Source organism: Zootoca vivipara, chromosome 6 (assembly GCF_965207765.1).
Source record: "Zootoca vivipara chromosome 6, rZooViv2.hap1.1, whole genome shotgun sequence".
Taxonomy (NCBI): Eukaryota; Metazoa; Chordata; class Lepidosauria; order Squamata; family Lacertidae; genus Zootoca; species Zootoca vivipara.
The window spans coordinates 24,504,700-24,526,285 of NC_142589.1; the positions used below are offsets into that span (position 1 = coordinate 24,504,700).

Sequence of the window (21,586 nt, forward strand, 5' to 3'; positions counted from 1 at the left end):
TATTATTATTTCTATGTTCCCGCAGCACCTTCCTCTACCTAACAGCGCAGGGGTGGAAAGGGTGCGAAGCAGTAGAGAGGCGAAAGGGCAGAGTGCCGCCGCGCGAAAGAGAGCGAGGGGGAGCTTGCTGACGAGCCCAATGGCCGCTTGCCATTGTTTTTCACCGGAACTTCCGTTCGGCGCGTCGGCATCCCCGATAGCCTTGATCTCTTTTTAGTCTCCGCCCTGCCGCGCCGCTCGCGCCTGCGCAGTAGCGTCCAAGTGGTTGCTAGGAGATCAGTGGCCCTAGTGATGGAGCCGGAATAAAGTAGGTAGGAAGAATGGAAGAGAGAGAGAAAGAAAGAGACAAAGCGAAGAGGGGCGGGGAGGGAAGGCCGCGCCTCCTACTCCCCTTAGGAGCCCCTCCCTTTTTGGGAGGGGGAGGAAGGTGTCGGCCCCTCCCTCATCCTTAGGTGGGGGTGGGAGGCGACCATAATAGAGGGTTGGGGGTGAAATGTGGGTGGGCATTTATATACTTATTTCATTGCGTTTATATCCCACATTTTTCCCTCCAAGGAGCTCAAGGTCCCCCCCCCTCCTCATTTAGTCCCCACAACAACCCTGCGATGTAGGCTAGGCTGAGAGGCAGTGGCTAAGTGCCCAGGGCGCTTCATGCACAGCCAATGAATGAGTGGGGATTTGAACCCGGGTTTATGGGTCTGCTTTCCCCCATGCTATCCCCACAACAGCCTTCTGAGGTGGGTTAGGCTGAGAGGCAGCAACTGCCTCCTCCCTCACCAACGTTACCCTGGGAGCTTCATGGCCAAGTGTGGAGATTTGAATCCTGGTCTCTCCCAGGTCCTAGTCCGACACTCTGACCACTACGCCACACTGCCTCATGGTTTATGCCTTCCTGGCATGTTTCAACCTTATTATTTGCCTGCCCAAAATGCACAATGTCTTCTGTCCTGCTCCAATATTATGTTTGCAGTATTCTTATTTACGGGTATATATAGCCCACTTTCCCCCCAGGCTGGGACTCAAGGCAGCATACACAAATTGAAACAACACAGATAAAATACAAACAGCTAAAAACATTTTAAAAAGAGAATCAATTATCATTTATTTATTTGATGCCGTTACATACCTTCTTTTTCTCATAGGAACTCAGAGTGACGTATGTAATTCTTTTCCTCCCCATTTTATCCTCATAGTAACCTAATGAGGTAGGTTAGGGTGAGAGAGGCAATGACTGGCCCAAGGTCACCCAGCGAGCTTCATGGCTGAGCAGAGGGATTTGTAACCTGGTCTCTCAAGGTCCTAGAATTCAGCATTCCTGCCACCAATGCACCACTGGCTCACAGGTGCAACAGCGATTAAGAACTTATGATACTCATATACTGGATGGGCAAGTCATATGTGGCTCCCCAGATGCTGTTGGACTCCCAGCAGTCAACATGACCAAAGTGATGGAACAATATCTGGGGGAGGCCACAGATGTTTATCATCTGTGCCCCATGGCAAGTTTTCCCCAATCAATCTGGAAATCCAGAAGCCACATTTTTTACCCCTGAGGAACTTTTTCTTTTAAAACATATTCAAGTTTTACATTGTTAGCCTATGGAGCCTATGTTAGCCTATGTCTACTCACAAGATCTGGCTTTGAGGGTCAGTTGACTATGGTTTATCCTCTATTAATTTATCTAAACATTCATAAGAATGGAGGATGAACCTTGCCGAGTCAGACCAAAGGCTCATCTAACTCAGCATCCCACTGCCCAAATTGGCTAGCCTGATGCTTCCTGATAGCCTGCAAGCAGAGCTTGAAGACATTAGCCCACTTATGCTGTTTGCAGCTCCTCCCCCAACTGGTCTTGAGTGACATTTAGCCATTATGGCTAAAAACCATTTGTAGACCTTCTCCATGAATTTGTCCAAACATTTTTGAAACCATCAGTAAGCCAGCTGCCATTGTCACCTCTTGTAGCAGCAAATGCCATCCATTAATACATAGGCTGTCAGGCTTTCTCATGCCTTGATGTTTCTCTCTCTTTTTAGCTTTAAGGTAGGGGTCATTTAGTAATTTTATCTTTTATTTGCTATATCCAGTGCTTTTTTTCCCTGGGGGGGACGCAGGGGGATGCATACCCCTAAACATTTTGTGAATCTAAGTTTGACCTCATTGAGGGGCAGTTTTTCAATATGAGTAGGAAAATGAGAGTACCCCTAAAAAAAATTAAGAAAAAGAGCACTGGCTACATCTATATTCCAGTTGTGGTAAATTAGGGTGGCTTTAACAACCATGCAATAAACCTCAACAAAAAGATGATGAGACCTCAAAATCCAGAGAAAGAAGAAGCAGATTTAATTTTTTTTAAAAAAATATCTATATTGATAGCTGGACTTGAAAGAATGATAATTGAATGAAACTTCCACATCCAGCGGCAGTGTATCTTTGAGTATCAGGTGCTGGGGTTAAGTAGCAGGCAAAGACTAAGACTTTAAGTTCTTTCTGAGTTTCTCTGGGGCTCACAATTGATGGACACAGAACACTGCCCTATATGAATCTTGATCATTGTTCTCCTTCTTGTTTAATGGCATAGCAGAGAGAGAACAGAGGGTCTTGTTCTGTCCCAGTGGCTAGAGAGCTGGGCTGGGACTGCGGTGTGAGTATCCTGAGTTTGAACACCTACCTTTTTCAACATTATGTTCTGTGGCCTTCATCAAGTGGCTGCCTCTCAGCTGTAGTTCCCTTGTTTTCAAAATGAATATGGAAACAGAGCAGTGTACTGAAGATGGATCCCCAAACATATGGGGTTGTACTCAACTAATATTTACTAAGAGTAGAACCACTTGAAGCTAATTACAGTGACTAAGGCCCATTAACTTTGGTGGCTCTACTCTGAGTAAAAGTGAGTCAAATACAACCTATGGTGCTGACTCCTGAAAGATATTGGAACGTGACATGTTTGACAGCCCAGCTTGATGAAACTAGTTCATAATGTCTTCTGTGGGTGTACAGTGTTGCAAGATGCAGGTAATTTTAATATTATCAGTTAGATATAATAATTTGCCTTGTGCTGCTGGGATTCTGAGAGGCAACTGGTTGACCAAAGTGCTTGACCATGTGGACCTTTGGTCTCATCTGGCAGTGGTGCTCTTGCATTCTTAACTTGCAGAATATAATCTCAAACTTCAATTGTTAAAAATCCATAATTTTGCATGCCTTACCCTAAAAGAATGTTGAATTGTTTTTAAGAAAATAAGAAGAGCCTGCTGGATCAGGCCAGTGGCACATCTAGTCCAGCATCCTGATCTCACAGAGGCCTGGAAGAAACCTGCAAGCAGGAGCAAGCACAAGAGCACTCTCCTGTGGTTTCTAGCAGCTAGGGTTCAGAGGCATGGTGCCTCTGACAGGGACAGCAAAGCATAGCCCTAATGGCTAGTAGCCATTCATAATCTTTCGTAGACTTATCCTCTGTACGTTTTATCTTATATTTTAAATCCACCCAAGTCGGTTCCTATCTCTGCCTCCTGTGGAAGTGAGTTCCAGAGTTTGTAACTACGCGATGCTTGAATAACGTTTCTTTTATGTGACCTGAATTTTCCAGCATTCAGCTTCATTGGATGCTCATGAGTTCTAGTGTTACGGGAGAAAGGGGGGGGGGTGTCTCTAACCACGTTCTCCATGCCATGCAAAAAAACCTTATAATTATAAAGCATCTTTCTTTTTTCCAGTTAGTTCAAGAGGGCAGGATGCCGCACAAGATTGGGTTTATTGTTGTAAGTTCATCAGGGCACGAGGATGGCTTCAGTGCGAAAGAACTGATGGTCCATGCCCCAACCATCAATGGCTGGAGGTCACCAAGGTACTGTAAGTGACAGAAATTTTAGGAAGCACTTTGCCAGGTTTAGTGTTGTCAGGCTTGTGGGTGGCATGCGGTTTCCCTGGCACCTCTGGGTGGGGTTTTGCTAGAATCCTGAGGCCCTCGCTTTTGATTTTAAGAGCATAGTTTCTGTCCGTCACAGTTGAACTACATGGGGGGAAGGGAATGATTACTTAGGAGCCAGGAACATAAGAACTTTGGCTTGGGGTGCTGAAGCACTTGGGACGTTTCTTTCATTCCAGGCTCTGCCAGTATCCCCAAGAAGTCGTCCTTCAGATGGTGGAGCGATGTAGGATTCGAAAACTGCAGTTGCTGGCTCACCAGTACATGATTTCTAGCAAGATTGAATTCTTCATCAGCGAGAACCTGCCTGAATATTTTGCACCATACAAATCAGAGAGGTTCCGAAGGCTAGGGTAAGTCTCCTCTCGGCAAGATGAGCCAGGGCTCAGTTCCTCATTTGCTTGGGGCAAGCAAGTTGTTTCTTAAGGTAGAGGAGTTGGTGAGCTTCTACTGGGCAGAAGCAGCAGGGACACTGCGTGGATTCTTACAGGGTTTTCTAATAAGCCATATCCATCCAGGGGATCAATGTTTCTGGCACAGCCCAAGTAACCCTGTGGAAGCACACACAAGCTCACACATTAGTTCCATTTTCTTCACTCTTGATTTAGGGTTCTGATCACAGGGCAGGTGTCAGTGGGGACCACCTGGATTCAGGATAAGAAGCCTTTCTAGAAGGGCTGTACCATACGGAGCAAGTTTGTTTTCTGCTGCTGTTAATTTCAGGCACGCCTTTTTTTGGAGAATAAAGTCTTGGACTCGCCGCGTTTTGATTTTGGGACGCACAATGCACATGTCAATACCAGGATGTCTGTCCATGATGCTTTAAATGCGACCACTGTGATCACGTATAATATTGTCTTTTTTTCTCCACCCACCCCTTGCAGTTACGTGTCTCTCTCAAATAATGAGAAAACTGGCTACAAGGCGCGAGAACTGAAATCCGTCTACGTGGATGCCGTCGGCCAATACCTAAAGCTGACGTTCCACAAAAACTATGTCAATAGGTACAACCTGTACAGTCAGGTAAAATGAACCAAAAGGCCGAGGGGGTACTTCATGTTTTACTCGTCTTTCCGAAAAATGAATCTCCACCCAAGGAAGGCACAGCTATTGAAGTAGCTGTGAGGTTTCTATTTCTCTGTATGGGGGACAGTTGCTGTTTTGAAGAAGTGTGCATGCACACGAAAGCTCATACCAATAACAAACTTAGTTGGTCTCTAAGGTGCTACTGGAAGGAATTTTTTTAAGTTCCTGTTTTGCTTGCAGATCCCAGCTTTTCTGCACCGCTCTTGTGGCTAATGCTTGCCCTCATGCAAGTCCTCCACCTAACCTCTTTTCAGCAAGACATGCTTGACCCATTGAGTTTGTCTGACTAAAAGTGCACCGCCTTGCACACTTACCTGGAAGTAAACCCCACTGAATGCAGTGGGGTTTATTTTTGAGTAAACATCCGCAGGATTGCATGGGAAACCCCACCTGCCTGTTGCCCACTCCAGAATCTGTAATGCGGTCTTCAGTGTGGAGGATCTCATGAGGTCACAACACCTGAGATGGCAACTTTTGCAGGACTAGTTTTTAAAATACTGGCAGCCAGACTTTCAAAGGACTCAGGACTTGTATTCAGATTTTAGGAGTTCAGTGTCTTCATTATGAAAAAGCATGATGTTGCTATTTCGCTATTCAAATCCATGGCAATAAATAAAACACACAATAGCACTCAGCCTCCCTTTTGTCTAGATTATCTCTCACCAGCGGGTGTATTCTTTTATTCTATTGTTTTATTCAATTCTATTGTTGACGGCCTTGGATGTAAGTTTTGCAAAAAGATGAGAGAGGAACTGTAATAACATCAAGTCAATACACTGGAGAATGCTTTGGGGGAGAAAGCAACGCCTTTTAGCCAACGGGGAACAAAAATTGAAAATGCTTTAGGAATTCTGATAGTACAAGGAAGAATGAAAGAAGGCATTTCTACCTCTCCAGCACCCTTGCTTCTCAGAATCAAGGGTGCTGGAAATGCAGTGTACTCGATCCAGAGATTCTGAGGTTGCGGCCAGTTAATTATTATCCAGCAACATCTGTCAGGCCACAGGTTCCCCAGCCCTGTCCTAAAGGAATCTTAGGACCCAGGGGTTGGATGAATAAGTTTTCAAGAGGTTTGGGGTGGAGATGGCACTGTAGCTCAGCGGTGGAGCATCTGCTTTCCATGCAGAAGATCCCAGTTTCAATTCACCAATATTTCCAGGTAGGGCTAGCAAAGCCTGTGTAGGTAGAGCTGAACCATATAAACCAGATTGCTATCTTCTAGGGGCAGGGCTCTTTGCCCTATTGCAAAACCAGACAAAAATGTGCAAAATAGGTAAAAATAGCAGGAATAGGCCCAATTTGCATTGATTATTTATGTCGCAGCGCTGAGCTTTCCCTGCTGCAGAATTTCACTTCTTTTAAAAGAAGGAAGCCTGCCCATTTTTCCTTTTCCTTTCTCTTTTAGGTTGCTCTTGTAGCAATAAATATCATTGGAGAGCCTGCAGATGCCAGCAATGACACTAATCATGTAAGTGTATGAAGTAATGAGCTGAGGAAAACCCTGGAACACCTTTACCTCCGTTTAGAGGGGTGGTTCAGTCGTAATTCCAAGCCGGGGTTTGGTTTCCAGTCCTGGTTTTTAGAGGGCGGGTGCAAGCTGCAGTCTGCTGGTTCAGACAAAGAGCAAAACCGTGGCAAACCTCAGATCAGGATTGGTTGCTGGGAATCACAACCTGATAGGTTCCTCCTCTCGTTATTCATGTAATGAAAGCAAAGTCGAGAGAGCCTATGCACAGGATTCAAGGCAGCTTACAGCTGAAGTAGAAACAGCTAAAAACATAGGGAAAAAGCAATAATTTAAAAAGTAAAGATTAATAGAATATATGTATATAGGATCTATTATATCATACATATCATTAGAAGGGTACCACTTGCCATTCCTGGATGTAGGCTTGATCGTGATTTGTGGGGTGCCCCCTGACTTTTATCTTTCTGAAGTCTTCTAGAGAGAAGCTGATCGACCATTACCTTGGGAACAACCCAGATGACTCAGCCTTGGATGGAACATACACCGGGTAAGGATGAGGAAGAGCCACAGCTCAGTAGTACAGCAGGAGGTCCCAAGTTTAAGTTTAAAGCTTTTCTATTCCGCCAGGCCTCTTCAGGCAGAAAAGAGTTCATCATTCCGCAATGGTTTATTGATGCTCGTTGTTTAAAAACTTATTTTTGCTTTTAAGTTGTTCTTAGCTTTTTAAAATGCTTTTATTGTTTGGTTTTAATCTTTTTAATGTTTTAAACCACTTTGATTTTTTAAAATGATTTAACGGTACATAAATACATTTTAAAATATATAAATAATAATTATACAGGTGGGGCTGGAAGAAACTTATTGCCTGAATCCTGGGAGAGCCTCTGTCAGTCAGTGAAGGACCAGTGGTCTGACTCGGAAACATAGGAAGCTGCCTTACACTGTGTCCTAGCTGTCAGCCAGAGTTTCATTTCCCCCATCCCCTTGCGAATAAAAAATTAAAATAAAATCCTGTGTCTTAAACAGCTTCCTTAAGTCCCTGTTATCCCTCTCCTTCCCAGGAAGCCAGATTTGATTTCACCACTGGATGACCTGGCTTTTGACATGTACCAAGATCCAGAGGTGGCGCAGATAATCCGCAAGCTGGATGAGAAAAAGCACGAAGCGGTGCGCCAGGAGCATTACGACCATGCCAAGAAACTCAAGCAAGCTATTGCAGACCTGCAGAAGGTAGGGCCAGAGCACGGTAGGGAAGGGCCACACACAGCCAACTGATTTTATTTGCAGCAGAGGTTTTTGCGGAGTGGTAGCGGTTACTCATAATCACGCACATTTCCCTGCTCGCTGAGGATTGCACACCCTGCGCCTGATGAGGAGCACCAGTGGCCCTACAGATGTTGTTGCGCAACTCCCGTCCTTAACCCTGACCACTGGCCATGCTGACCAGGGCTGATGGCTGTTGGAGCCCAACAACCTCTGGAGGAACCAAAGGTTCCCCACCTCTGCCAAAAAAAATAGATCAGTTGGTTCCACTGGGCTCTTTGCCCTCCTTGTTTAGGCGCAGCACCCATAAACTAATAAATGAACAGCCAAACAAGAGCCCTTTTCCCCTCAAGCCCTCCACATTCATTTCTTCCTCTTTAAAAAAGTTTTTTCCTTCACCTCCGGAAGGATATTCAAGATGGGGACCTTTCCTGCTTTTCTCTCTAAAGATCTAAAATATGAAATCTAGGAGAGAAGGAGATTGTTTCTATTTAGGGAAGGGAGCTGACTCTTTTTTCAAGCCTGGAGGGGCCAAGAAGATGTATCTTAAGGAAACTACAAAAAGAGCCCACCAACTCTCTCTTAACACCAGCATGACAGTAAGAGAAGAAGGTTCTGCAACTTGCTTGTCTCTTCTCCGCTTTGGGATAAGCTGTGTCCACTGCAGAGAATGCACAAGCCCATTGTTCCGTTCCAGGCTCCAGCAGTGACCTCTGAGATCCCCCTTCTTCCAGGTCGGCGAGCGGCTGGGCCGCTACGAAGTGGAGAAGCGCTGCGCCGTTGAGCGGGAGGACTATGACCTTGCCAAGCAGAAGAAGCAGCAGATGGAGGAGTACCGCCTCAAAGTGTACCAGCAGCTGGAGCTGCACAATCTCCTCGACCCAGACCTGTTGGTGAGCAATGTCCCTGGCAGGACGAGACAGGGACGGGATTGACCTTGCCCAGCTCTTCCTGCCATGCAGTTCAAAAGTATTGAGGGAGGTTTGGGATTAGGGTATGGAGGAGCCGTCACTGAAGTCCGCTCCCATTGCAGCAAAGCTTTATTGTATGTTGGGAAGCAGTATAACAGGGATGGCCCCAGATACTGTTGGACTCCCAGCTCCCATGACCAGTGGCCAGGAAGGATGGGGTGAGTTGTCATCCCAGGATATCTGGAAGTGGCTCCCACAATTGCTGCATGGCAAAATCTTGATGCACTTTGCTTCTCCCTCTCGTTCTCTCAGATCCGGCGGCCTCCCGACTTGCCTCTAGAGCCTGTGGCTTATCCCACCACTTCTCCCCAGCAGAAAAGGCCTCTGCTTTCGCCCCGGTGGGACAAAACCGAAGCGGAGAGTCCTGAGCTGCCGCCTCCTGAAAAGCCACCAGAAGCTCCTTCTCCAGAGCCCATTGCAGCTCAGGCCATCTCTCCTCCCGCCGCCCAGGCCCCCATCTCCACCGAGGCTTTTCCAAAGATCAACGTAAGCCTAGTTTTCCATGTCCTGCAGATTAACGCCCTTCTGCACACAGCTGACACTGGATATTTCTGTGGCCTCTTTTTTATCTTCCTGCTTTGTTCTGAGGGCGGAGAGCAATTGTGCCTGCTTTCAGTTCAGCTGGGCTCACTGGTTGCAGTTTCTGTAAACCATCTAAGGCTGGGGATCCCTTTGGGCTGCTGACTGCTTCCCAGCTGAGGTGCAGCGATGCCTTCAGAGTCAGAAAAATAACAAATGAATAGGTCTAGGTGACTTCTCGTCTTGAGAGAACAGGGTGAGGAGGAAGTTGCAAAACAGGAAGCAACCTAAGATGTATGAGTTCAAATAACAAAGCAATAGAGAAGTCAGCATAGAGATGAAGGTACAGGGAAAGTCTTGGAAGCTGGAGGTCCCTCACTCTATCTGTCTCAACCCCATGTGAACCCCTTATTCTGTTTCCTGAATTGGACCAAATTTTCCAACATTTCTTTGCAAGGGGGATGTTGGAGCAGATCACCATTTTTGTACTAGTGCTGTGCTCCCATGGTTAGTGAAGCAAGGGAAGGGCTACAGCTGAGTGACAGAACATCTGCTTTGCATGCAGAAAGCCCCAGGTTCAGTCCTCAATGGCATCAAGTAGGGCTTGGAATGTCCCCTGCCTGAAAGACTGGAGAGCTGCTGCCAGTCGGGGTATACAGTACTGACCTAGTACTTTTTTAAAAAAACAGTGTCTTCTCTCTCTCTCTGCTAGGTTGAATTCTTGCCTTACGATGAGAGGCCCCTCCCGACTATTCGTAAGCAGCAGCAGGAGGAAGGCTTTCCCTACTTGGACCCTGAGATGAACGAGGAGGACCCTGGGGACACCCCGAGAAGTGGTGTCGTCGGGGAGCCGGAGCCACTGACCGAGAAAGCACTGAGGGAGGCCAGCTCAGCCATTGAAGTGTTTGGGGAAGGCCTGGTAAAGACCTTGTAAACGTAGCTTAGTAATGGCAGGGGGAGGCCATTACTTTCATGTACAAAGAGTCCCCTTGCACATTGCAGGATGGAGCCCTGGATGAGTGGTGCAGATTGTACAAAGAAAATTGAATTGAAAATTGTTCCTATTTGAGCCAAAATCAGCTACCTAGGCCTCTTGGTCTGGCCTCTGGGGCTCTTTCCAGCCCCATACAGGTAACCTGGGGGTTGGCACTGAGAGTCAACCCTGCTCCTAGCTGCATAAACTCAGCCTGAGTTTTATTCCTCAGCCATGCCAGCGTGTGATATTTATTTATTTATTTATTTATTTATTTATTTATTTATTTATATGCTGCCTTTCGGCTGAGAAAGACATCCCAAGGGAGCTCACAAGCAATATAAATGCAAATGCAAACCTACCAGTCAAAATATAGTGCAATACCATAGAAAATCAAAGTAAATCGTAACATTTCAGAAGTGTTAACAAGCGTTCATTTTCCTGCCATAAAGGCAACAGAGTAATTAAAAAAAAACATTAGTAGAGAGCAAGAATAAGAACTTAAACAGAGGCTCCTCCTTTAAAGGGTTCTAGGCAGGGGAGTGGGGCAAGGCAGGTGGAATCACTTGCCCCTGGTGGCTCCAGCCATCTCTCCCCTGCAGCAGTACTGGCCAGGCTCTTCCTGATGAAAGAATGACAGGTGTCGGCTTTCGTGCAGATCTGGGCTGTTCCAGCTCCTGAACATTCTCCTTTTGCCAGGTTGCAGGGGCCTATTCCAAGACATGGTCCTACCGCGAAGACTCGTTGCTCGCCATATACAAAAAGATGACGGAAGTATCCACAAACACGCCAAAGGATGACCTGAAGAACCTCCTTCGGGGCGCCATCTTCCTCATAGTGAGAGCCATAAAAGACATAGTCTCCTCGGTGAGCGATATCGGGGGGGTGGGGGGGGAGGGTCTAACAGCCCTGTGAATGCCCTCTTCTATATCTCCTAAATGTGATTGTGTGGGAACTCAGTGACGGGATCCAGTGACTCCCAGTTTCAGATGGTTTTAAAGGTTTCCACACGCAGCAGCCCCGTGCAATTTCGAAATTTTTCTCTCTCTTGACCACAGTTCCTATTTTAACCACCTTGATGGTTTCCTTCTGGTAGGTTTTTCAAGCTTCCTTAAAGCTCCTAAAGATGATCATCACGCAGTACATCCCCAAGCATAAACTTGGAAAGCAAGAGACCACTTACTGCGTGGAAAGGACCTTCCCCAACCTTCTCTCCAGGACGGGGGACTCCTCTGCCCGCCTTCGTGTAGCGGCTGCCAACTTCATCCAGGTCAGTCTAGTCAATACACAAAGACTTGCAGCTGCATGCAAGTGTTTGCCTGAACACATGACGTTCAAGGTTCATGCATTGATCACTTCAGCAATGTGATCTCTGGGGGGCTTCACTTGTGCACGATCTGGAAGCTGCAAGTTAGTGCAGAATGCTGTGGCATGATTGCTGACAAGTATGGAACAACTGCGTGTATCTATGTCACTGCAAAATACTCCTCTTCTTTGTGTAGGTCTGAAGTAAAACCTGTAAGGCTCAAACCACAACTGAATCTTGCAGGGCTTGGGAGGGCAGTTCTCAGTTTTGCTGAGTTGTACCTTTGTGGGCCGCACATGAACCGCTGACCCGAGCGTGCCCTGTCTTCTCCATCTCCCCCCAGGAAATGGCCCTCTGTAATGAAGTGAAGCCTCTTCAGATTATACCTGCTCACCTGGTGCAGCCTGTGAAGCCAAATTCCCCTACACATCTTGCAATGAGCCAGGTGGAATTAGTGGAACGCTTGCTGAAAGAGCTGGGGACGGATAACACCGGTTTTACTGTCGATAACGTCATGCGGGTAGGGAGCTGAGCTTCCAGTGGTTTCTGAATCTGTCTAAGACGGCTTCCTACATTCCTAATGAAGCCGCTTGCTCTAGGTGCAGCTCAAACTGTGCAATTGTGCTTATACATTCATACCCCACTCTCCTTCCTTCTCAGTAAAATCACTTTTAAAAACTTCTTTGAAGGTGGGAGGTATGCTGTTGATGTTGCAGGCATTAGCCACTAGCACCCTGCACAGCCAGCTTTTTTCTAACACACTGGAAACCTGTAGAACCCATTTTCCCCCGTTTGTTTTTCAGGACATTGAATGTACGCTTCAACCACCTCCATGAGACTCACAAAATGATTGCATGTTTTCTTCACCCTTAGTTTGCAACAGGAGCTCTGGAGCATCGAGTATATGAGGTCCGGGAAACAGCCCTCCGGATCATCCTGGATATGTATCGGCAGCACCGAGCCGTCATCCTGGATTACCTTCCTCCTGACGATGCCAACACACGCAAGAACATTCTGTACAAGACACTTTTCGATGGGTTTGCTAAAATAGACGGCAAGCTCACAGAAACTGAAATAAGGGTAAGAAATGCAACTTTTTTCAGGTCTTGTTGTTTTCATAGGGGCTGTGCTGACTGAGGCAGGAAAACCTCTTGCTTGCCAGTTTCCTACAGGTTGGCCCATGTGAGAACAGGATGTTGGACTAGATGGGCCATTGGCCTGATCCAGCAAGCTGTTACGTTCTTCTGTGTGTCAGGCTCAGCCCATCAGGAAGGCGAAGTGACCCTTGCTGGATCAGACCAAAATGCCATCTGGTTCAGCATCCACAGTGACCAACCAGATGTCTCCAGGCCTCCCACTCCCACTGTTTGTCGGCGATGCCAGGTATACTGCCTCTTGGAGCTAAATAACCTGTTCTCCATGAATTTGTCAAATCCCTCTTGGAAAGCAGCCTTGAAGGCAGCAGCTTTCATCTTGTGGCCGTTTCACCATTGGCTTCTGCCTCTGCTCTCTGAGTAAATTCTGCAGGTTGGTAGACAGGTGCATTCAGACATTGTCCCTGTCTTTGCTCAGTGTTCCTCCTTTTCTTTTCTTTTTGATGCTGTGTAAGATGAGAACTCGCAGAATCTTAGTTCCAGAAGACAATCAGGCCAGTGTTGTTGGTGACTCGGGCCCCAAACCCAGCAACCTTCAACTGTGTGTGTTTTGACAGGCACAGAGAAAGACGGCTACTGACGAAGCTGAAAAGCAAAAGAAAGACGAGATCAAAGTGTTGCAAGGTCAGCTGGCAGCTCTGAAGGACATGCAGACGGAAGCTCAGGCTGTAAAGGTATCTGATGGCCACCAAGGGTCTTAAAATGCTCTCCCATTGCTTTATCCTTATAGATAGAAGGAAGTCACAGAACGTTTCTTTCATTCTCTCTCCCTGCCTTTTGAAATAGTATAACTCTTCCACCATTGCAGACTGAATGTGCATGCGCACCACTGTCCCTCCTAGTCAGGCTGTTTTTGTGGTGCCTCAGGTACTACCGGAAGCTGGTTGGTGGCATACAACATATATAAAAACACAACAAAACATCAAACATTTAAATACGGAATATCCTACCACTGCAAATGCAAAAATATAACAACCTCTCTCCTCCAGAATTGTTGCGTCATTGAGAACTTTGGAAGCCTCAAATGAGCAACATCATGCTTCCTTAAACAGAGCCAGACGAGGCCAGCCCAAAACTTTCTTATCCAGTGGTTTCCATTCTTTAACTTTGGGGAAGAACCGAAGCCCAAGTGAATTGCATGCAGAAGGTCATTCCTCAATATGCCCAAGTAGGGCTGGGAAAGACCCCCGTCTCAAACCCTGGAGAGCCATTGTCAGTTGGTATAGACGTGGGGTGGGGAACCTTTTTGACTCCACAGGCCACCATCCTTATCAGGATCAGCCTTGTGGGCAAAAAAAAAAAATGACTCTTGGGCAGGGCCACGCACCTCCCAATCGCCCAACATCCCAAGAAGGTCAAGTGCAAAGTGCTGTGGAAACAAAGGTTTTTCCTCTGTTTTAGCGAAGGGTTCCATGCAAACCCATTCCTGAATCAAACTCTGCCTCACAACAGCAATAGCTCTTTGTGAGATTTGTTATTTAATATCTTTTGTGGCTGGAAAGGGCAGGGACTGAGCCTGTGGCTTTCTGCATTTAGGAACATGTCTTTTACCAGATATGCCAACTGTCAAACATTGGGTTTCTGCTATGGCTTCAGCCACTTCCTTCTCCTTCCTTTTAATTCATTGTTATTAACCCGATTTCTTCTTCAATTCCTCGGTTACTGAACAAAGAAAATGATTTTGGTTGGAGAGAGGGGACTGATTTGTGATGCTCCAGATGTTTCTGGAGTCCAACTCCCATCATGCCTGGCCATGCTGGCTGAGATTGATGGGAGGCGGAGTCCCAACAGCATCGAGGTTCCCTGCTGCATAAGCACTTACCTGGGAGCAAGTCTCCCTGAACTTTAGGCTGGCTTCTGTATAAACAAGTGTAAGAATGTACTGTTTGTGATTCCGTTTACATTTTTCTTTTTAATTTATTCTACTTTTCTTCTTCAGGAGAAAGATAATGATATTCAGAAGTCCAAGGCTCAAGGTAGGCACATTTTTTAAAACCTAGTATCCTCTCATAGTACATGCCTTTTTATAAACTGTATTTGTAAAACTGCATATTCAGTTCATCTTGAGTCTTGGATTGCTGTGGGTCAGAAGAAGTCAGAAAGCTGTGAATTCTGTAAACAGATATTAGTGGGGATACACTTTATTTACATGTTAAGAGTATTTTAAGTGATGGAACAGAATTCCAAGTTACCGTAGCCTGTGCAGTGTATTCTAAGGAAGCAGGTGGGGGCATCCAAATTCCTCACTCAGGTAACTCAGGAGCAGGTGAAATTCCTGCCTTCCATACAAGTAACTTTTATTTTATTCTTACTTTATCCTTTTGCACAGATACTGCCTTGTTTGCCCTCTGTAAACGGGAGAAGGGCATTGCTGCGACATTGGAGGCTCATTTCACTTTCTCCTTTTCCAATGTGGCATATTCTCTCATCTGCCAGCAAGTGCCCTTCTGCCTTCAACAATAATGGGCAAGGCTGATGAAAGTGTTGTATTCTTCCCAGCAATAACATACATTGCACTCTGCAGTGCTTAGAAGATGTGACACACACACACACACACCAGGTGCACTGCTGTGAGGGATGCCTAAGCAAGCCTTTTGCAACCTTGGGTTTCCAGATGTCGCTGGACTCCCATCAGCCTCATCCAGCATGGCCCAGTTTGTCAGGGATGATGGGAATTGTAGTGCAAAAACATCTGGGAACCTTGGGTTGGGAAAGGCTGTCCTAATGCATCCTCCGCTAACCCCTCCCCACAAAGTGTCCTTTTTCACCAGGAAATATAGTTCAACACTGGTTCATTTCATTTCTTTTTTCTTCCCCCCTCCCTTCCCTTTATTTCCTTCTTTTTAAGCCGAGTTCTTGAAAAAAGCCCCACAGCCTCCAAAAGCAGACACTCCAGATGATCACACCTCAGTTGCAAATTACCTCGACAAGTAAGTAAGAAAAATGTCAGTGAGCAGTTAGTTCCAGAACAGATACTGTAAATCAGATTGAATAAGTCAGAACTTTTGGCCAGATTTTTTTAAAAAGTACTTTGTCATTATTTCACCATTTCAGGAGTAAACACTGTTTTTGAATGGCCCTTCAGATCTTTTTGTTATTATTATTATTATTATTATTATTATTATTATTATTATTATTAAAGAATTTATACCACTCTTCAACCAAGAAGAGCTCCCAGAGCACCTTGCAGATCACTACTGTTCCTGCTCTCATAGACTTAAAATCTAAAAGGGTGCAGCATGAGCTTACCTTCCAAGTCCCGGACTGCAGAATCCGGGACCGGCAGCCGTGTGACACTGGAAGTTGCCTCAACGCCCCTGGAAACCCCTGTTTTTACTTACCTTTTCCCGGTGGTCCCCCGTATCACTTCATCTCCCGTTTTTCTCCGTTATTTTCTCCTGCCGGTGGCCTTTTTTTTTCTTTCCGATTTGCCCTTCTATGAGCACCAAAAATGGCCGCCGCCAGCTTCGAAAGTCGCTTGTACGCATGTCAGGAAGTGCGCCGACGCAACTTCCGGTGTCGCTCCGCCCATCTATGGGCACCAAAAATGGCCACCGCCGACACCGGAAGTCGCGTCTATGCACTTCCGGACATGCGTAGATGCGACTTTTTAAGCCGGTGGCAGCCATTTTTGGTGCCCATAGAAGGGCAAATCGGAAAGAAAAAAAATGGCCTCCGGCAGGAGAAAATAACGGAGAAAAATGGGAGGTGAAGTGATACGGGGGACCACCGGGAAAAGGTAAGTAAAAACAGGGGGGTTTCCCGGGGGAAACGGGGTACTTGGCAGCTATGAGCATGAGATGAAAATGGGTTGGGAGGGAGAACGGAATAAGCAAACTTGAGTGCAAATTCATAGTCATAAGTCCTCCTAATGAGCAGCTGGGGTGGAAAAGCTCAAGGAGGGGGAGCTGCTGGCCTCTTAGCTGGCTGTCAGCGACATTGCCCTGCTTCCCTCCTCTGCTGCAGCCTAATGGAACGGCCGCTGCCAAGTGATGAGACTGAAGGAGAAGCTTGGCTTTTCAGCAGAACCAATGGTGGCCCTGCATCCTTCTTTATATTCTGCACCCCAAATTCAAATCCTGTGTTCATTGTACATTAGGCAAAAGTCATATGCATTTGTATAGGCCGACTGCCAATGCACTAGCTTGTCCAGTTTGCATTCTTTACCATAAATCGCTCTGCAGGTCCCTCCTTAACACAGCTCAGTGGTAGGAAGAGAGATTGTGACCACAGAGTGGGATATGCAGGACGTAGGTGTGCCCTGAGCCCCCCCATTCTAAAGCAAACCAGGGTGCAGGAGGCCCTGCAATCCCTCTGCCTTGACCTCTGCCCTGGTTGCTCTTCCCCAACTCCAGCCTCTGCATCTTCTGTGGGGAGAGAGATGAATCATTCACGGAGGAAGGCCTGGATCTCCACTACTGGAAACGTTGCCCAATGCTGACAAGGTGCGAGTTCTGCAAACAGGTGAGCCCCTGCCACAAACACGCATTGTGCATTTTTGAGGGGACCTTGGATGTGTGCCACAGCGGGGACTGTGTTGGTGACCCCTGCAGTAGCAGCCCAGAGATCTGAGAAAGGTTGGAGAGAGACATGGCTCCCCTTTGGTTGCAGCATGTTGTGGTCCTGTCTGTCTTTGCTGCCCTAGATGTGGCAGTCATTTTGTGTCATGCCAGGCCCCTGTCCTGCAGCCGTTTTGGGACTGGGGCCTGCACCACATTCTCAAAACTCCAACTTCATCCCATAGAATATAGGTTCACTCCAGCCCATTCTCTCTCTCTCTCTCTCTCTCTCTCTCTCTCTCTCTCTCTCTCTCTCTCTCTCTCTCTCTCTCTCTCTGTACAACAGCAGAAGAGGTGGCATCCAGACCAAAGATGTGATTAGGTGGCGGGGTGAGAAAGGGCTGAGCCCCTGCCTACCCACACTTGCACCCTTAATCCCAGGTGCTGACAATTAGGGCTTTGGCATGGGAAACATTTGGCTTTTTAGGGAATTATAGGGACAGAACTACCCAAACTGTATAGAGACTTATTCATGTATGCTACTACAGCGGCAAGAATGTTACTTGCCCCAAAATGGAAAGAAGTAGAAGTCCCAGCAAAGGAAGAATGGATACAAAAACTTATGGGATATGCAGAAATGGCAAAACTTACTGGAAAAATAAGAAATCAAGATAGCAAACTTTTTATAAAAGAATGGAAATGGTTTATTGAATACAGTTGTACCTTGACTTACAAATGACTCAACAACTGAATTTTTCAACTTACGTACTGGCCGCACGCTTACGAATGTCTCGACATCCCCCCCAAAAACTGTGGTGGTTTTAGATAGGGATTTTTCGACTTACGAATTTTTAGATAGGGTTGCTTCGACTTACAAATTTTTCCATTTCCAATGCATTCCTATGGGAAATCGCGTTTCCAATGGTGTTTTTCGACTTACGAATTTTTCGACTTACGAAGGTGCCTTCAGAACGGATTCAATTTGTAAGTCGAAGCACCACTGTATTTACAGATAAATTGTAAACAGATAAGAACATTGGCAGGATTATTGCAATAACCTGCAATTTCATAAGCATATATATTTAAAATAGATGAATAAATGAACAAATTAAGTTAATTTGGATATGCAGAAGATATTAAAAATACATTTAAGGAACCACAGAAAGAGGGGAAAGGAAGCCAAGTTTTGAAATGTTAAAATGACTGTAAAATTATTGAAATGTATAAATCTGAAAATGATAAATACAATTTTAAAAAGAGAAAGAGAAACGTTTGGCTCTTGCCTCAGACTGAGGACTGTCCCCTTTCAGGTGGTTGAGATTGCCAGCCTGACAGAGCACCTGCTGACGGAGTGCGACAAAAAGGACAACTTTGACAAGTGTCCGCGCTGCTGCGAAGCCCTGCCGAAGGATGAGCTGCCCCGGCATGTCAAGGGAAAGGCCTGCAACCGTAAGGAAGAGCGGGGCTCTGGGTGGGCTGGCAGGGAGCAGGCACAGTGGCCTCCGCCAACCAGGCCCCCTCCAGACATTTTGGACTCCCATCAGCCGAAGCCAGCATGAGATTGGGACATGCAGTCTGCAATGACATCTCTCTGCTTTCTCCTCTTTCCAGCTGCCAAGCCTGAAAAAGTGGCCAATCACTGTCCGTTGTGCCATGAGAATTTCACGCCAGGAGAGGAGGTGAGAGCCATCACCCTTAACTCAGCCAGTTAAAGAGAGGGAAAGGAAGGGTTGGCCTTATAAGAAGGGTTGACCAGATGAAGTCCGGCTCACCCAACTAGAATTGCATACCACCTTGCCTGTCTTCTTGTATTAGCAGCTTGGCACAGCAGCAAGGCAGTGTGAAACAAGTATAGTGAGCAGCTCCGCAGAAGTGCTCTCGATGCAGCTATAGCATCTCTCTGGGATGAATTCATCTTCCTATTTGGCTCCAGCTGCTTGATTTGTGTCCGTTTTATCCTGCCCTTTCCCCATAGGTGGTTCTCTTCCGGCCCCCTTTTATCTTCCAAACCACCCTGCAAGGTACCACTAGAGGTACATGTCACGAGAGCAGCACAGCTGCTGCAGAAAGCAGGTACCCCGACTCTTTCACACAGTGCACAGTTAGACAGTGGTGTTGGCTGCCAGAAGATGCAGAGATGGACCCTAACTGTCCTGGCTTTAAAGGCGGGGTAGACTCATAGAGGAGGCTAAGGCAGGTCAATGACCCCTAGTCATTATGACTGTGCCCTTTGACCAATATTAGACACAATGCAGTCCCAAATACCTGGGTGTGGGGAGGCTATTGCACTTACTCCCTGCCTATCCATTTCCCAGAGACATCTGACTGGGTGCTGGGCTAGATGCCCCTTTGGTCTTATCCAGGAGGGCTTTTTCCAGGTTCTTCACCTTACATGCTGCATCTCTTCCTTACCCCCAGCCTGCTTGATTTCATTATCTGTGTGAAAGACCTGATTCCTTTTTGACCATCTCCCCTCCCTCCTTTCCTCATAGGCCTGGAAGGTGCACCTCATGGGCAAAGACGGCTGCCGCATGAACCTGAGGCGGGCCCAGTCCTTGAACAAGAGCATGCCAATGCAGTCAGTTTCCGGTACGGCCTCCATTGTTGGTTTCACACAGATGACGCTTAGGCAGTGGGGTGGTGTCTATTTGCCTCTCCAAAACAGTGGGAAGCTGAGGCTCTAAAGGATGTATGTATATTTTGTGTGTGAGACACATCTCCACATTCACCTGGGGTTGTACACTCAGCCCCGCGGGGCATGAATGAGAGCACATTGTGAACGAGGCACATCCTGCAACGGCGCCTGCTGTCGTCTCTGTCTAAACTCAAACATTCTTCTCACCCACCCCAAATTTTCAGGCAGGCCTGTCGCAGCACCTCTCAACCGATCCGGGCCGACGGGCATGAAGCTTCGCTCCCCATTGGTTGGCAGCAAGATCCCCACCCCACGAGGAGGCATGAATAAAAGCACTGGCAGAACGTATGCAAAGCGATGACGCGGATCTCTTCTTTCCTTTTGGCTCCACAACCGGCTGCACTTTACGTATCTCGCTCTAAGATTCTGCTTGCAGATAGTGGCGGTACCCTGCCCCACACTCCTCTCCTTCCCCAAGTGGCACAGTTATCAGCCAATTGTGTCTCTGTATGATTGTTTGGCTCCCGTAGGTTGGTCCTCTCTTCCCTGGGGATTGTCCACACAGGTGGAGAAGTTGCACGTGGGTGCTCACCACTTGACTGTGATCTCTTGCACCACAAAAGCAGGGAAAAGAGGAAGCCTTGTCTAAGCCTTCTTACACCCTCTAGTTTCTGGGTCACTTTCTCCTTGCGCTGCAGGCCCAGGCACAAGGAGGTGGGTTCTTATGTTACATGGGTTGTCCGAATTTGGTGGGATTTGCCATGCCAGTCTTTCTCCAAGCCCTACCTAGTTCTCGTAAGAATTTCTCTAGGCAGAGTGAGTTATAGTCTAGGCTCAGCCTGAAGCATTTGCTCATGAAGCATGTTCTACACATTAGGATCTGTTGCGTCTCTTGCTGCTCTTGCAGATTCCCCACTGGATTCTGTGGGGTTTCTGCAGGAGATGTTTCCCCCATAAGTCTGATGTGTCTGTCTCCCACTCTGCTGCTCTTATTGTCTGTCCGTCCCCAAAATAACCTACCACCTGAAGCACCCTAGGAAGGCTGTGCCTGTTCCTTGTTCATAATCAGATACTAAAGAAACGTACAGATTTAAGCCCCACAAACTTGGCAGCCAGGCTGCCAACCATAGGCCTTTCTGCCCTCTTCCTGTCTGTTTGAAAGGTACATTCCTCACCCTATTTTCTAGGAAGTTTTGCTGATCCACCACCACCTCCAAATGTGCATATGAGAGAACTGCGGCAGCCAATAAATATTGGCCTAAGAACCAGTTTGTGCCATTTGGGTGGTCAGGGGGGTACAGCTTTTAGTTGCCTGTTCCATTTCATCTTTCTAGTGGGGGGGGGTAGGAGTGGGAATTGCATGCTTAAATGCTTGCATACATTTTTTTAAAAAAAATAATTTTAAAGTATGCAATGTCAGAGGAAAGGGCTCTCACCTGGCCTTCTCCTTGACATACTAGAGTTTCTGCATACATCATGGATGGACAGCTGATGGCCCTCCAACGGTTGTATCCAACTAAGTTCTACTCAGAGTAGACCCACTGAAAGCAGTGAGTTATGCCAATAAACATCAACGGGACGCACTTTGGTTACAACCCCAGAGGTTGTGGGACTGCAGCTCCCATCAACCCCAGCCCACAACATTTGGAGGTCTACAGGTTCCCCATCCCTGGAATCCTTGGGAAGTTTTCATTTTCAAAGCATTTAATTCCCCTACCTGCCCGCAGTCTAAACTACCAAGGTCCAACCAGAGCTGCCCCATTTGACCTATTTGATCATGTTC

At 46.8% G+C, this 21,586-nt stretch overlaps 1 protein-coding gene across 2 annotated transcripts; it reads left to right on the top strand.

Moving 5' to 3' along the window:
* The first annotated feature begins 114 nt into the window (after window positions 1-114).
* On the top strand, window positions 115-21,186 carry CEP104 (centrosomal protein 104). Of its 2 annotated transcripts, none has more exons than XM_035119801.3 (22): window positions 115-307; window positions 3,718-3,848; window positions 4,109-4,282; window positions 4,814-4,952; window positions 6,421-6,483; window positions 6,954-7,030; window positions 7,545-7,713; window positions 8,481-8,639; window positions 8,970-9,203; window positions 9,949-10,155; window positions 10,909-11,076; window positions 11,306-11,479; window positions 11,859-12,035; window positions 12,389-12,595; window positions 13,227-13,343; window positions 14,609-14,645; window positions 15,518-15,599; window positions 17,025-17,133; window positions 18,479-18,617; window positions 18,780-18,847; window positions 19,661-19,757; window positions 20,028-21,186. In XM_035119801.3, the coding sequence occupies exons 2-22, from the start codon at window positions 3,736-3,738 to the stop codon at window positions 20,162-20,164; spliced, it is 2,847 nt and encodes a 948-aa protein (XP_034975692.2). In that variant the 5' UTR covers window positions 115-307; window positions 3,718-3,735; the 3' UTR covers window positions 20,165-21,186. The 2 variants fall into 2 exon arrangements, with proteins under 2 accessions (XP_034975692.2, XP_034975693.2); XM_035119802.3 differs by having other exon boundaries at window positions 206-311.
* Window positions 21,187-21,586: the final 400 nt, after the last annotated feature.

Excerpts from the sequence above, each read along its gene's own strand:
- CEP104 (XM_035119801.3), top strand. The coding sequence starts at position 3,736 with ATGCCGCACAAGATTGGGTTTATTGTTGTAAGTTCATCAGGGCACGAG. Across the intron at positions 7,714-8,480 it reads CTATTGCAGACCTGCAGAAG|GTCGGCGAGCGGCTGGGCCG; the intron begins GTAGGGCCAGAG and ends CCCTTCTTCCAG. Across the intron at positions 11,480-11,858 it reads CGGCTGCCAACTTCATCCAG|GAAATGGCCCTCTGTAATGA; the intron begins GTCAGTCTAGTC and ends ATCTCCCCCCAG.